Raw genomic sequence first — 15779 nt, 5'->3', positions numbered from 1 at the left:
ACCAGACCAAATTCACTCAGTTCCTCCTGGTGTAAAACCCACCGCACTACTATTTTCCACTAAAAAGATAATGGAGGGCAGCAAATTACCTTGGATAATCTGAATTTCTTTAAAAAAATACATTTCTCTGAAATAATTTCCATACTTAAAATAAAGAATAATTTTGTTATTATATAAATGAGATATAAAATTATCAAAATAACACTGTTAAGATATCACTAATGAAAGTTAAGCCCCATGGAAAAAAATACCATGCCTCCAGCTCTTTATTAATCACATTCCACCACCAGAGGCTGAAAATACATCAACTGCACCAAATCCTTTTCACATGACAACCTCATAAATTATTCAACTCATTAGTATCACCAAGAGGCATAAAAATAACATCAGTGTTAAGGATGTTTTCTTACAGAGTAAGGTCAACTAGAAGTTTTCGTCTTAAAATCCATACACACAAGGCTCAAAAATAGCAATACAAAAAATGTATAAGATTTAATCTCAATGCAAGCTGTTTTTTAATTCCTCTATATTGTTGTTCATGTTGGTACTAAAAGCTTCAGAAACACTGACTTCAGTGCAGCACAAAAGGTAACTTCTTCCAGCAGTGATTTAAAATACAAACAAAGATAGCCAGTATTTCTTCTCACTCTCCACTCTCTTCATATAAACATATTATGGTAGATATGTGGTGCCTTAAATAAGTGAAAGAAATGTTCCACTTTCTATTAAAGATCCTTCTCTTTCTTACAGAAGTAGCTTCAATATTTCTATATAAGTATTGAAGCAAATTTTAGCGCAGCGTGTTGTTCCTGACACCTTTGCTCATTTTAGATGGCTTGTTGTTCTTGCCATTTTTGTTCATTTTTAGATGACTTGTTTCCCAGAACAGGAGCCAATCTGGTAATATAGCTAAGTCAAAATACTGGCTAGTGTCCAATAGCAGTATTGCACCAGAGGAAATAAGACTGTGTTTACAAAGAACTAGTTCTGAATGATGTACAATGACGGCAGGGCAAATCCATTTCAGTTTTCAGTTGTGCAGTCAGATGCTCCACCAGTTGCCTAAGCAGACGAGATAGGTGAAAGACTACTTCCTCCCATAAAAATCTGCTCTAAATTTGAGATTTTCAGGCTCTGTCAGGGCTGGATTAGCCTTTATGCAAAATGAGCACATGCTTAAGGGCATCAAAGAAATGAGGGGCAGAACACAAAAAAATCAATTGCTCTACTATTTACCTATGGACTAGATGGCACAAAACTGCAAATGGTGCAGCTGAACCAAGTTCCACAAATAGTGAATCCCACAATAAAAGACTGCAATAAAAAAATAGAAAACTTTTCAAATACAAATAAAGTGGAACTATACAAAAATAAACATTATTTCAATTTTATTGCCAATTTTATTTTATTTTAAGAGATGAAAAATGTTTATATTTTGAATCAGATATATATGACACCAAAATCTTTTAAGTGTCTTAGACACTTTTGTTTATTTCCTGCCAGATATATTTTCTATATAGCTTATGTCTCCCACATTTTTGGTTTACCTTATCTCCCTTGGTGTCCTTAAAACAAATAGGGAAGATATCACAAAGGAAAAATGGTTTTACTTCTAGTTCGACTGTATTTCAGGTTTACTTGTTACCCGATTTTTGGTCCTGAATCTTTGGCTGAAGACTAATGGTCTAGATCAGTGGTTCCCAAACTTATATGGCCTACTGCCCCCTTTCCAGAAAAAAATATTACTCAGCGCCCCCTGGAAATTATTTTTTAAAATTTTAATAGCAATTAAACAGAAAGATATATGTATTAATGTTTCTACCTTTTTTGTAAAATATAGTAAAGAAAGGTGTAAATTAGAAAAATTGAAGTTTAAAATTATGAAACTATTTTTTGAACTCAGAATAGAAAGGTAATACAGTTATTCATCGCCCCCAAATGCACCTGTGGCCATCACCGCCCCCTGGATCGCTGCAGTGCCCACCAGGGGGCGGTAGCGTCCACCTTGGGAATCACTGGTCTAGATCCAAGATTACTAACATTGTTGTAAAACGACTATATTCCACTTCAGTGCCATAATCTGCACTCCATTGGTGCTATGCAAATTTTTGGAGCACTTTATTATATACACTATGGAGTATTTTTTCATTTGAGAATATGAATAGAAGCAATGCACATCACTATAACCCTCAATGACATTGAGATGAATAATATGTGCTCTTTTAAGGATTATGCACATTACGCTGTTGTAGTCTATGTTATTATATTTAACCAGCAACAATGAAAACTATCTTGCACCAAATCAAGGCCATTAGCCTATCCATTTTAGTACTGCCTAAACCAGCAGTTCCTCAGGGTTCCTAGACAAAACCATTTCCTAGCCTTATATGGAGATATCAGGGACTAAGCCAATCTTTCCTAAGGCTTCTTCTATGCTCTGCTACTCAACTATGTTCCCATTCTGTTTCCATTAAAAGTAAAACCGCAAAACATGTGGCCAAGGAGAATAAAAAATGTCTACAAGTCATGAGATTGCTTTTATACTTATATTTTTCCCAGGGTTCTATTTAATGTCTGTATTATGTGTACACCTATTCTCATTCTTTATACTATTCCATTCTTTGCTCACTGTTAAAGATGAGATGAAATGACAAGCTGTTCAAACATTCCAATTGTCCAACCAAGAAAATCACATGAGGTGCTGAATAAGCATAATCTGACCAATCTGCACCACACTGACATAAGCAACCAAGAGAGATATATGGAAAGATGCCATATTTACTTGAATCTAATGCTCACCTTTTTGGCTAAATGACCTTGCAAAAATTAGGGTGTGCATTAGATTCGCATAAGGTAATCTTAAAGATTCGTGTAATAAGGTAATCTTAAAGTTGAGTGAAAGCAAAAAAGGAAGCTTCTACAGGAGCACCTGGAGCTCCTCTTTGAGAAATATCACTTCAAATTTAATTGCAATAGCTTAATGCTATCTGATCCTGGGATTTGTAGTTTGGTGAGGTATCATCTTTCTTTGGCAGAGAAAGCTCAAGGCCTTGTCAAACTACAGGCCCCATGGTACAATAGCACTGAACCAAAGTAGTTAGAGTAGATTCACTCTACAGCATATATGCACCCCAAGATTTTCTCTTCCATTGCTGGAAGCTTTTGTATTCTAACACTTTCAGATTTAAAGAAGGAATTCTAAGTAGACAGCAAATGTAATGCACATCTTTTTTGACCAAATTACAAAGAGTGCACTTTTTGCCACTGTAAAAAATAACAAATATTTTTTTGTTTTCAGGGTTTTGAAAATTAAGGTGCACATTAGATTTGATGGCATAATTAGACTCTAGTAAATATGGTACTTTCTACCTGTTGAAAAAAAATAGTCCCTCTTTATTTTTTAAAGTTTCCAAAAACGGTTCTGTTCTCATACTCTACTTCTTGTTACATCTGTCATAAAGTAACCCAGTTGAAGCCCTCCGAAAATAAACATTTCCAGAGGATACAGTAGACATTAAAAACTCACAAGCTTATTCCAATTTTGATTGTATTGTCACTCCACTGTACAGACCCTTTATCACCTGATTACAATATTGTTGCATTTACAGCCCTATTCCTACTTAAACAAGGTATCACCTCAGGGTCAGCAAAGAGCCACTGCCACATGTTCTCTTAGTTGTGTATGTGTTTCATGTCAGGCCAAAAACATGAAAAATGCCAGGTAAGAGAATGTAGGGTGATTCACAGCATTATCACGGAAATAAAAAGGAGAGCTTTTAGATATGAGTACTGACCATATTCCACAGCAGCTTTGAGCAATGCATCTGAATGAGTGGAACCAAAAGCATTGCGAACAAATCGCCTTCGTCTCCGCAGATCATCTTCCCAATAATCTAACCGCCAGAAATCATGCAGTTGGCTAGGGAAAAAACAAAAACACGATCAATTTCTACTGGACTGTGTACATTTTGCAAGAGACAGAATTGAGAACAAATATTCTCTTTATTAGCGAGCATAAAACATTTACTTTTTTATTTCAATGATTCCAAGTGAAGAGGAATGTCAACATAATGATATATTATTAAAATGTCTAGTGCTTCTTTAGATTTTGAAACAAAGGTAAGCTTAAAATGGAAACATTCAAGGATTCGGCTCAATCTCTCAAAGCAGTCGGACCACTACAAAGAAAACATTAATCAGACCAAGCCCATTAACAAATGCAGCATCAAATTACAAGTATTAATGACACAGCTTGCTTTTTCTCACAGTGTTTTTAAAAAGGATTGTAAATCATAGAACCAACCTAGAAGCAAATATTTTGCAATTTAATGTCTATATCCCTTTAGCAGACTAAACTTAAAAGTATAAAATATTGCCCACTTGAATTTTGTGAAACTATGATTAAAATAATGTGCTGAAATATTCATTGAAATAATTCCCCATTGCCCCCAGCAACCTGAGAAAATTGCGATTTTATTCATTATTAATAACACTGAATTAGAGCCGCAAAAAATTCCACCATGCGGTAATTGTCTAGGTAAATTATTATTCCAACACCAACAGAGTTCTCAGATGATTTTATAGCTTCCAGCTAAAACAAGCCATTAACAACCATGGCCATCTTCATGTTACATTGCCTGTTTAGCATTTAGAAACAATATTAAAGTTTCCAATAGTGAACCTGAAACTACTGTTAATCCATATGCTCCCTGAAAATGCAAATATATGCATTCATTTGACAGCAAATTAAATTCCCTAACAAAACATAGGAATCATTAAGAATCTTAAAATTAACTATATGACACTGATCAAAAATGCAAACAATTATTATTTCATGAACAGGCTGAATATCATAATGATGATTTGTTCTCCATTCCTGCCCTACTGTTGTAGTGAATCAGAATATGGAAAAGAAATACATGTCCTCATGTTTACCATACTGTTGTTACCTGCTTTCATGTTTATTCCAATTTAGGGCTACCCTATCACAGGCCTTTTTTATTCCGAGGTGCTATACTGCCTTTCTGGATAAAGTACAAGGATATTGGATGAACAGATTTTAAGCATTATGTTTTATATTTTATACGGTATTTAACTGTTTGTAGTGAATTTTATATGCTGTTTGTTTTTAATGAAGTGTTGGCATCGAATTGTTGCCAATTGTACGCCACCCTGAGTCCCTTCAGGTGAGAAGAGCGGGATAGAAATATTGGAAATAAATAAAATAAATAAATTTCTCTAAGTCTGAATGAGTGCGACTTGACCAAGGTCAGTCAGTTTCAGTGGCTGAGCATGTTTTTGAACTCTGGTCTGTTGGAGAATTAACTTGTTACACCATTCTGATATGATATACTTGCTGATGTGTTAGAAATCGAACAAGGTTAGAGTGTACTTTAATATCAGCAGTTATAGACCCTCTTAAGACCTTTAAATACCAACCAAAACATACAGCTAAAATAAGCAGAAGGAAACCTATACCCACAAGAGTACTGAAGGGCCCTGGCGTTCCTTGAAGAAACTTCAAGAGGTATTCAGTTCACCCCTGAACAGATTCTACTGTCTTTTCCCAGACAGAACTAGGTATCATAACAGCAAAGTGAATTTGCTAAGATAATAGGAATGAGAATCATTTGTAGTTAACTGGTTTGTGGCAGGGCAGGGTGCTTAACCTGTCCTGTGCCCTTGATTTCTTACTGAAGCAATTCACCTCCCCAGAACTAATTTCTGTTGTTTAAAACTGCCTGGAAGAAAAGTTTAAGGAACAATCAGCAGACAGACTACTTCAGCTAGTGGAATTGTGATCTTGTTATACAAACTACTATTGTGTTAAATATCTATATAGTTTTACAGCACTGTCTATATGCAGAGTGGGCCAAAAGTCACAAAGGCTATTTAAAACCTCATTGAAAATGTTCTTGAAAAGATTTTAAATGTAACGAGATGTAATTTTATTTCACACGCACACACACACACACACTGTATATGATGCTATGGTGTTGTAAATTAAACACAACAATAAAGGAGTTATTAAATACTGAAACCCCTTTGTGACTTTTGGCCCACCCTATCCATGGCTAAATGAACAAGTCTTTATGCAGCTTTTACTTTCCAACTATGTTCTATTTAAATTTAAATATAGTCTAAATAGATATAAACTGTAATAGTTTATTCATTTGTGCTGTTCCTCAAACTGCTTACTAAGCACTAAAATATTTCAACAAAATATCTAGTGGTGGTGGTGGTGGTGGGGGGTGATTTTGTGCAAACTATTTCACAAGGACTACTGTAATATATCTGATCTTCTAACTTTCGCATACAATGCTCTTCCACTAAGTCACATTGACATTAAAATACATAAATATATTGCAGTCTGAATACTCTGAAAAAGAAAGATGGATTCTATGAAACTCAGAATTCCTATTATATTTAAATGTTAAAAACTTTTTGCATATACAGTGCTACCAACATCTTCCACCTCCCAAGAACCAAGTCTATCATATCTTTGATATGTTTATGAAAACATGTGCCTTTATTCAAATACTTCAAGACTTCTATCGTGGGAAATGTGTTACATCTGGCCTATTTTACACATTTCTTGGTGGACAACCTATCAATTCTGTTGTTTCAAATTATTTTTAGGTCTGCACAAATCCCTCCCCAAGAACATAAGCAAACTTTAAAACGATGTAGGGTAAGGTTGTACACACAGGATATGTCAATATCTGTTTGACGGATTGTAAAGGAATTCTTAAATAAGAGTAAAAGTTCCTACTAAAAGTAAGATATGCAGCAGAAGAGAAAGTTTGAGTCAAACGGTCCTTTCTTTCCAAGTACAATATGTACACACTGAACTGAGTCTGATGTAAAGAGTTTCATTTATTGTACAGAAAATAGAATATGTAGAAAACAATGTCCTTGGTATTCACTGGGGCTAATTTCCAAGACACCTTGTGGATACCAAAATCTATGAATGCTCAAATCCAATAATATATTATTGTGTAGTAAAATGCTGTGCCTTATATAAAATGACAATATTAAGGTTTGCTTTTTGGATTTTCAAAAAAATATTTTCAAATACTGGTTGGTTGAATCTGAGCACAACGAATCCATAGATATGGAGGGACAACTGTATTCATCTTCCTCCCCTTCCTCAGACTGTGGGCTCCTTCTGTTCTGTGTAACAAACCACACTTTTGAAATTTGTATTTTTTAAAAGTAATAACAATACAAAATTATTTCCAGCAAGGAAAAGATGTTGGCTGGAATCTAACTAAACATGTGAGGAATGGTGAAGGTTCAACCTGGCAGCAGGGCGGGATGAAAAACGTTTTCATCATTTTCTTCAGGAGTGGAAGGTTATGGGTATACTATGAGTAACTTAAATGTTCTACACATGCCTTCCAGTAGTGAGGCATTCTAGGAGGGATGGCTTGGACAATATTACCTGTGTTATAGAGCAAGCGGCTTCTGGAGCCAGCCTTCACATTTTATTCCAAGGTCTCACTCCACCCTACAAAAACCAGAGTATTTTTCCAATTATAAAGAATTTAAAAAACAAAACAAATTTGAAACAAAGATCTAGTAAGCCTAAGAGTTTTGATTCGAAGGAAACCAGTTAGTAATTTGAAGCATACCTTCTTCTTTTATTTTTCATTACATTTATGTATAAGGTTTCATGCAAGCAATCAGATCAGGAAACCTGTTGTTGGCTAAAGGTTTGCAGGTGTTGACATGCAAGTGGGAAAGTGTCAAGTCTCTTTAAGAAAATACTTGTCCATAACCTTTTCTTTGAGAAAATACATTATACATCTACATTACATTTTTCTGAAATACAATGCAAAAAATGAGGCCTGTTAATGATAATAACATAATCAGATAAGATACTGAACTTAGAATCTTAAAAAAGGCCTTTTCCCCAAAGCAAGTGAGATATTTGACCAGACAACTGGTTTGTCAGACTGAAAACAGGCAAGACCCAGATGTTTTAATGAAGGTGCAAGAAACTTTGTAGTTGACATTTATGGAATAAATGTCACACCAGGGATAGGCTGCACTTAACCTCCATCAGTTAGCTGTTGTCTTATGCACTGAAGCATGAGGGTTTAATATTCCTTCAGAAAATTATCCAGTCTTATCAAGCGAAATCTCACATATGTAAACCTTTGTTACCATTCTCTTTTTCCACACTATGCTGAGATAGTATAAATTGGTGAATTATGCACAACAGAAATCTTAAAATTTAGTGCCTTCCATTTGTACTAATTTTCATCATACCCTAATCATGAATGATAAAGCATTTTTGCATGTAGTTATACCTGCATAATGTTAGTCTGCAGCTTCTCCAAGGTGCTAATCATCGCAGATTCTCCTGACAATTTTCATTTTATTTAATATTGTGTGGTAGAAAAAGAGAAACAATACAAGTGACATTCACTTTTTAATGATTTATGCAATATGTTTTTGTTTTTGTGCACTACTAAACAAGCAGAAACTTCTACCTTGCGGATTGACACAATACACAACTGTAAACATCCAAATATCAGTTGAAATGGACATTTTTGGTATCATTTTCAAATGTGCTTACAATTTTCCTAAATGCCTAAGACATCACAGGTGTAATACTTTTATCTTATATTGCAAGGTATCCTAATATTAGAAAAAAGGTAAATTAATCTACAAATTATTTTATCAGATACCTCTGAAATTCTATAATATTTAAGGTGAAAGTATTTTGGATCTACACTGAATTTATACGACCTACTTTCAGCTAAATATTCCAAATCACATCATGTATGCACCTCTAAATGCAAGACTCATATGTAGCAATACTGTACATATAAATGAAATAAATAAAATGAAAATAAAATGTAATTTAATAAAAAATATATTAACAACAAACTTTCTGTCTGTTTGCTTTTACTAAGAGTTGGGAGGATGACAAAATAAGATCACATATGGTTATTGAGATGTTACTGGACTACAAATCTCATAAGCCCTTGCTAGGAGAGCTAATAGTGAGGGATTATAGAAGTTACACTCAGTGAACATGCTACACCTTCCCCACTACGAATCCCAAACCCCAAATATTCGTTTTCTTGTGAATGTCTTATGAACCCTATATTATACAATTAAAATTAATTATGTAATTAACATTCATTTCCTTAATATCATATTTTTATTGAAATATATAATCAAATCTTTACATATCCTTCTTTCATATACAAAAGAATTTTTGTTGTTTCCACATTATTTAGTTTATTGTGTAAATATAATGTAACAGATTAACATTTTAAACATGAAATCTCCATGTTGCAATTTTCTTTTCTTCCAGAAAGGTTTTGAAGGGTTCCCAATCTTTTCCTGAACATTGAAGGGTCTTTTATTTGAAGATATCTTGTCAAAATGTCCATTTCTATATTTCAGCTACTTTTACTATCTATTCTTCCATTTTTGGTGTTTCTTCTAGTTTACACATCCTCACATACACAATTCTTGTTGCAATTGACGTCAGAATGAAAAGTCTGTCATATGATTTCAGAAGTGGTCAATCTGTTATGCCTTGAAATAATGCATCTGGATGCATGGGTATTTTAAGTGTTAATACTTTTTCTATAGATTTATGGATCTCAATCCAATTTTTTTTTGTCTTCTTGCAGGACCACCACAAAATGGTCCCATTGCTTGATTACATTTCCAACAAGTATTTCTCAATTGTGGCTACATTTTGGCTACTTTTACAGGTGCCATATAATATTGATAGAATATTTTGTAAAAGTTTTCCAACAGTGTGTAACTTCTTAATATTTTTATTTTTACTTTCCAGAGGCATTCCCAATTGCCTAAACTAATCGTACAGCCAATATTTTTGTTCCATTTTAGCATACATGCTTTGATGTATTCATCTTCCATGTGTAGTTTTAGCAGCAGGACGTAGATTTTGGATATTTGCTTATTTATTACTTGTAATATTTTGTCGAAATTGGGTTTTTCCTTCCTCAAATCCTATGTGCAGGTCCTTTTGATATTGATGGTGTATTTGTGTAAATTCAAATCAGTTCAGGTTGTAGCCTTGTTGGTTTATTTCTATCCTTGTTTTTATTTGGAGATTGCCTCATGTCTTCTTTAATAAATCCACATAGGTTAACCACCTTCTGTTACTCTTGGAATTTCCACTTTACTTAAATGTTTCCTGAATCGAAGTCTATTATGATATTTGTGTGTGTGTGTGTGTGTGTGTGTGTGTGTATATATATATATATATAATCTTTTAAATATTATCTTCTTCATCTAATGCTGTCCCAAATGTGAAGTTAGAGCCACCAAACCTTTGGTAAAACATAATATCCCAGTCGATGTTTGACTTCATGCCTTATGACCAATTAAACCTGTACAGTGTTCCCTCACTACGTCATGGTTCACTTTTCGCAGATTCGCTGTTTCACAGTTTTTCAATAAACTCTAAAAGACTATTATAAATCATAAAAAATTACAATTTTCAGCCTAAGGAAGGGAGGAAAGAGAAGCCAAAGGGAGAGAAAAGGAGCCCAAGCGGCAACGGGAGGAGAAGGAGGCGATTTATCAACACATGATTGGTTGATAAAGACTTAAAATATTGTATAACTACTAAAATAATGTATAAATATTAACATTAATATAGCATCCCTATTTCGCAGGCTTTCACTTATTGCAGATGGTCCTGGAACCAAACCCCTGAGATAAGTGAGGGAACACTGTACTCTCACAAAATGTGCCTAAGCCACAAAGAACAACAACATTAAGATCTGGAACAGGAAATTAGTGAATTCTGCTTGAATACAGGTCAGGATTGAATATTCATCTCTCATAAAACATATATAATTAGAGTTTGACAATTGAAAGAATACTAAAAATAGCTAGTGTTGCGAATCATACAGAGAAAGAAATTTGGGATTAAAAGGTATTCATGAAACATTTGTTCAGATTAATATTATAAAGACTAATAACATAGTAGGAAGTATGGCATTATAATGTATTGCGGAAATAATCTCATGAAAAGGTTAAGATGGGCTATTGACAATGGGTAAAATATGACCAGTCAGTGGTCTAAGCCATTCAACCTCATCTGGTTCATTATTTTAGGGTGATTATATATTCTATTTACTAGGTTAATAACAAAATTCAAAGTGACATCCTTAAGTAATCATTTTAACAGGTTATCCTTAAAGGAAATGTAACTTCATGAAGCTGATAATGTCAGCATATAAACATTAAGAAAATGTAAAGAAGCAGGAGTACTGAAATGGTCCATGTTTTAAATATACTGAACTTTCCACAAGAAAAGACATGTACATAGATAAATCTTCTTATAAACCATGGAAAAGAAGCACTGGAAAGAGACCTATTGATAAAGGGTTTACAGGGAAATTATAGTGTCAGAGATCTGAAATCAGTTGCTGTTAAGTTTATGTTTTTAATGATGGTTTACATGTTTTTAAGTTGGTTATGCTTTGCAATGTACATGTATTTTATGGTGTTTTAATTTTTGTTCCAGTGGGCTTGGTCCACATGTAAACCGCACATTTGGGGAGAAGGGGCAGGATATAAGAATAAAGTTGTTGTTGTTGTTATTTCAATTTGTGGCAGACAATCTTATTATTACAGTGATGGAGCCTCAACAACACGACAAGGCCATACGTTTTGATGACTTCAACCATTTTCCCCATTTTCTCTATTTCAACCTGAACCCTCCTCTCTTCTCCTGTAACATCTGTCCTCTTCTCAGAGCTTCATATATAGATTGAGCATTTCATATGAGAATTTTGAAATCCAAAACACTCCAAACTCCCAAACTGTCCACATAGGTGTCCAAGAGTGCCACTTTTGCTTTTTGATAATTCAACGTATGCAAACTTTGTTTCATACACGAAATCATAACAATATTGTGCATAAAATTACTTTCAGGCTATGAGCATTATACTAAGTATAAATGAATTTCATGTTTAGATTTGCATCCTATCTACAAGATTATATCTCATGATGCATGTACAGGCAAATCTGAAAATGTTAAAATCCAAAACACTCTGATCTAAAGCATTTCAGGTAAGAGATATGCAACTGGTACTGCCCTTTTCTTAAGAACTATTCAGGAGTCCAGTCTTTCAGATGTACGTTCATACATGTTTTCATGGAGAGAATAATGCAAGTAGATACATAGGGAAGAAGGGGATCAATACACTGGTTGATACTATATCACAAAGGCTCCTAACGCAGCATTCTTGTGTCATTGTGCCTGGCCTTCCCCTTATGTAGTTCCTACAACTGGATATTTATGGAAAGCCTTTCTCCCCAGAAAAAGAAATATAACATGTCTTTCTCACTCATTTCTGTGTCTACTGGGTAAACAAAGCTAACAAGGAGGAGAAGACAGAAACTATGAAAGCAAACAAATGGTTATGGGACATTATATGGATAAGCTAAAAAGGAATGTCTAACAAACAGAATAATCTTGCATATGATATAACTATTGATAACAAACCACCACAGATAAAGGGAAAAAACAATTCAGGACCAAATTAGGTGTGATTAGATATCTGCTTGATATAGGTCACCTTTGAGTCATTGATCTTAAAATAAGTAAGTGACAAAGGGAGCAAGGAGAACCAAATCAGGACAATAGCTATGGGATCCCCTCAAAAAGTAACAAATGATTCTCCTTGCAAAGAATCACAAGCAGTCCAATCCCTGCTTTTAAAAGAAGAAAGCTCACTTTCCCACAGTCTCTCCTTAGCTCACCATCACAACCACTTGTAGTTATTGATTTTTAAGAAATCAACGATTCAAGGGCAAGCTGAATGATAAATATCATATTCTGTTTGGCACTTTTCATGGGATGATGCACATATTTAACTATACAAGTAAAATTTATTTGGTCCAGTATCAAGGGAGCTAAACTCTCCATGCAAAAGGGTACATCAACTATCCCCACGTGTATTACTTGTCCAACATAGCCAGAGCCCCTCAAGTAAGACTTAAATTAAGCTCAGCAAGTCTTCAACCAAGTAAAAGGACCACAGCTCAGTTCTCCATAAGCATCTTCAGGAAACAGGTCTGGCAAGCTTCTTCTGTTAAGTGGTTACAGGAGAGACTGGTTCCTTGGTAGGGCCTTTCAACTGAGAGCAGGTTTTGACCTCAGCCCCCCTCCTCATGTCTCTACTTGGGTTCTTAAATCTTGTTAAGGAACCTCCCAGTCAGAAAGCTCAGAAAAACCTCACTCCACTTGGTACTTTCCTCAAGCCTTTACACCATTAGCACTTGGGACCAAAGAAGATTTTTCCATCGCGCGTGAAGCTTCTACCTCCCAACCCCTCCTTCTGAGTTTGTTGGTGTCCTTTTATTTGCCTCCTTGCTAAAACCCTTTGTAGAAACTTTAATTGAGGGTAGCAGCTGGTTCTCCATTCCTTCCGAGACCAGGGAACTGAGAACAGCTGAAGCAGTGCTATTGATGCATCCTACTCCCCCATACCTAGTGATAGAAAATAATTCACTCTTTCTGAATATAAATAAGATTAAATAATGAATTCAGTTTTGATCCCACTATTGAACATATCATTTAACTTTTCACATATCCATTTTCAAGTTAGCAATTTAGCCCTGATGTCTAGTGCCTTAAACCCAGTTTAAGGTGCTCCAAGGACAGCAATGGTCAGAAAGTGTACAATATTTTACGCTCATTATTTATATTGATATAAAAGAGTCTCTATTTAAGATCAAACTATTAGAGTCTGAACTAGGAAATTCTAACTGTGACCTTTTGATTTTCTATCCATTTCCTGCTGTTATTGTTGGAAATGCAGAAAATCCTTTCTTTGCACAGAGAGCTATGAAATTGATTCTGCTACTGCACACAATGAAAAATCTATCACTGCCTTTTGATGCGCTGCCTTATAAGAAAATATTCTCTATATTTTAGTTTACACAAAACAGTATAACACAGCTCTGGTAGTTTCTAATTGCCACCATAGAAAACCATCACTTACATAGAGCTCAAATGTAATGTTTTTGCAAACCTATATTTGTGAAAGCTGTATTTTAAAAACATTACTAATGAAAGTTATTTACAATAATTCACCATAGGATTTTTTATCCAAAGCCAAAAGTAAAAGATCTTAAAGAGAAGGTAAATAATATTATATACAAGTAGGGCCCAAAAATACATTGATGGAGTTCCTGCCCAGGCTACTACACACCTGGAAGAAGATCCTTGTACTGTTGTTGGGGATTATAAAAGAGATCATTCTTTTCCCTTGCTTTCCACTGGTATGCTATAATTGTGTTAAAATGTTTTGGAACATAGTTGGCAGCTCCTTCTTTCTACAGAACAGAGAAGAATCAGAGAAAGTATATAATGGCCAAGTGATTTTCTATATTTATATTTAACCTTACTATTAGGAACTCAAACATACCCACTCCTTTCACTAATTTCTTTTTTCTTTATACTTTTAATGTTTCAGTGACTCAACTACCGATACCCGCATATCATCATCACCCACAGTGATCAAGAAAGAGCTATCCAAGACTTTTGAATGAGGATCGAAAACATTTTACAACAAAGGATCTCATTGATAAAATTTAGAAGATTTTCAAAGCCAAATGAATATTCGGGAAGAAAGAACATTTCTTTCTGCTAGGCTTCTTTCTTTTGGCATTTCTTTCTGCTAGGCTTCTTATGCTAGAAGTGTTCTTTTGATAATTTCTGTTAGCTTTTAAATTTTTAAATATTTTATTATTTACATACATACATTACATGTAAAATATACTACACTACAACAAATACCCAAACAAAACCCCCACACTTTATGAACTTGAAATATGACTTCCCATACAAACCAACTAACGACCCCAAATACAAATAATTCTTCCTTCCTGTTTAAATATACAATGTATTACCCTCCTAGCCAATAGGCACTTTTGCCTTTACCTATATTTTTATACAGCCATAAGCCATGGGAATAAAGGCTAAATTGTTTGAAATAAAAATAATGGTAAAATATTCACTTTTATATATAATAATAACAAATGCTGTTGGAAACACAAAAGAATAAAAAACAAATGTTTTTTATACTAAGATGCTATATACAGTACTGGATTCATTCAAATGATATGGTGGCAATGGTCTTGTGTCTGCTTGGGTTTGCTCTTCAGAGCAATAACTATTTGTTAAATGACACTAAACAAATGCCACCAATTAAGAAACCTATCTGGTTTAAAATATTTTGGAATAGCTGGGCGGAGCCCTAAAAAAGCCTGATTTTACTGATTGTGAAAAGTTTTACATTGGGAATACTTCTATAAATCTCTCTTTTAAAATGTGGGAATATTAGCTAAATACAAATTCTAAGTAAAACAGAGTTGTTTTTTCTTTGAAGTTATATTTGAAAGACTTTGTTTTTGTCTTAGAACTAGGTATACTTTATGAACTACAGTTTAAAGGTTTAATTTGCCACAATTTAAATCCACTATTTTTAACCATCAGTGGATCCACTGGATATATGTTCAAATAGTTGTAACATGAAGATTTTCCTTTTTGGTTAAACTCTAATCATTACAGTGTTGCATTTTCTGACATCTCTGTCTCAATTGTGACCTTGTTCCACTGCTTGCTCTCTCCTTTGGCTACAGCTGGCCTCTTGCTGTTCACAGCTGAAAAGTGAAATCAATGCTTGGTCTAACAAAATGCAGATGAAAGCCATTCTGATCACATACAGTCATTTCCCGTAATTTTATCAGCCTTCAGTTACTTA

General features: G+C 34.3%; 1 protein-coding gene across 3 annotated transcripts in view; it reads right to left on the bottom strand.

Moving 5' to 3' along the window:
• LOC100554350 (neurobeachin) overlaps window positions 1–15779 on the bottom strand; it is a 385661-nt gene that overhangs the window by 265668 nt on the left and 104214 nt on the right. For all 3 annotated transcript variants that reach the window (XM_016992607.2, XM_008107912.3, XM_062974715.1), the window contains one exon: window positions 3795–3919. In XM_016992607.2, the coding sequence (XP_016848096.2) occupies window positions 3795–3919 (125 nt within the window). The remainder of the gene's footprint in view (window positions 1–3794; window positions 3920–15779) is intronic.

The sequence above is a fragment of the Anolis carolinensis genome, chromosome 3 (genome assembly GCF_035594765.1).
Source record: "Anolis carolinensis isolate JA03-04 chromosome 3, rAnoCar3.1.pri, whole genome shotgun sequence".
Classification (NCBI taxonomy): domain Eukaryota; kingdom Metazoa; phylum Chordata; class Lepidosauria; order Squamata; family Dactyloidae; genus Anolis; species Anolis carolinensis.
Note: the sequence above shows the minus strand (reverse complement) of the source record. Positions and strands in the feature narration are given on the sequence as shown.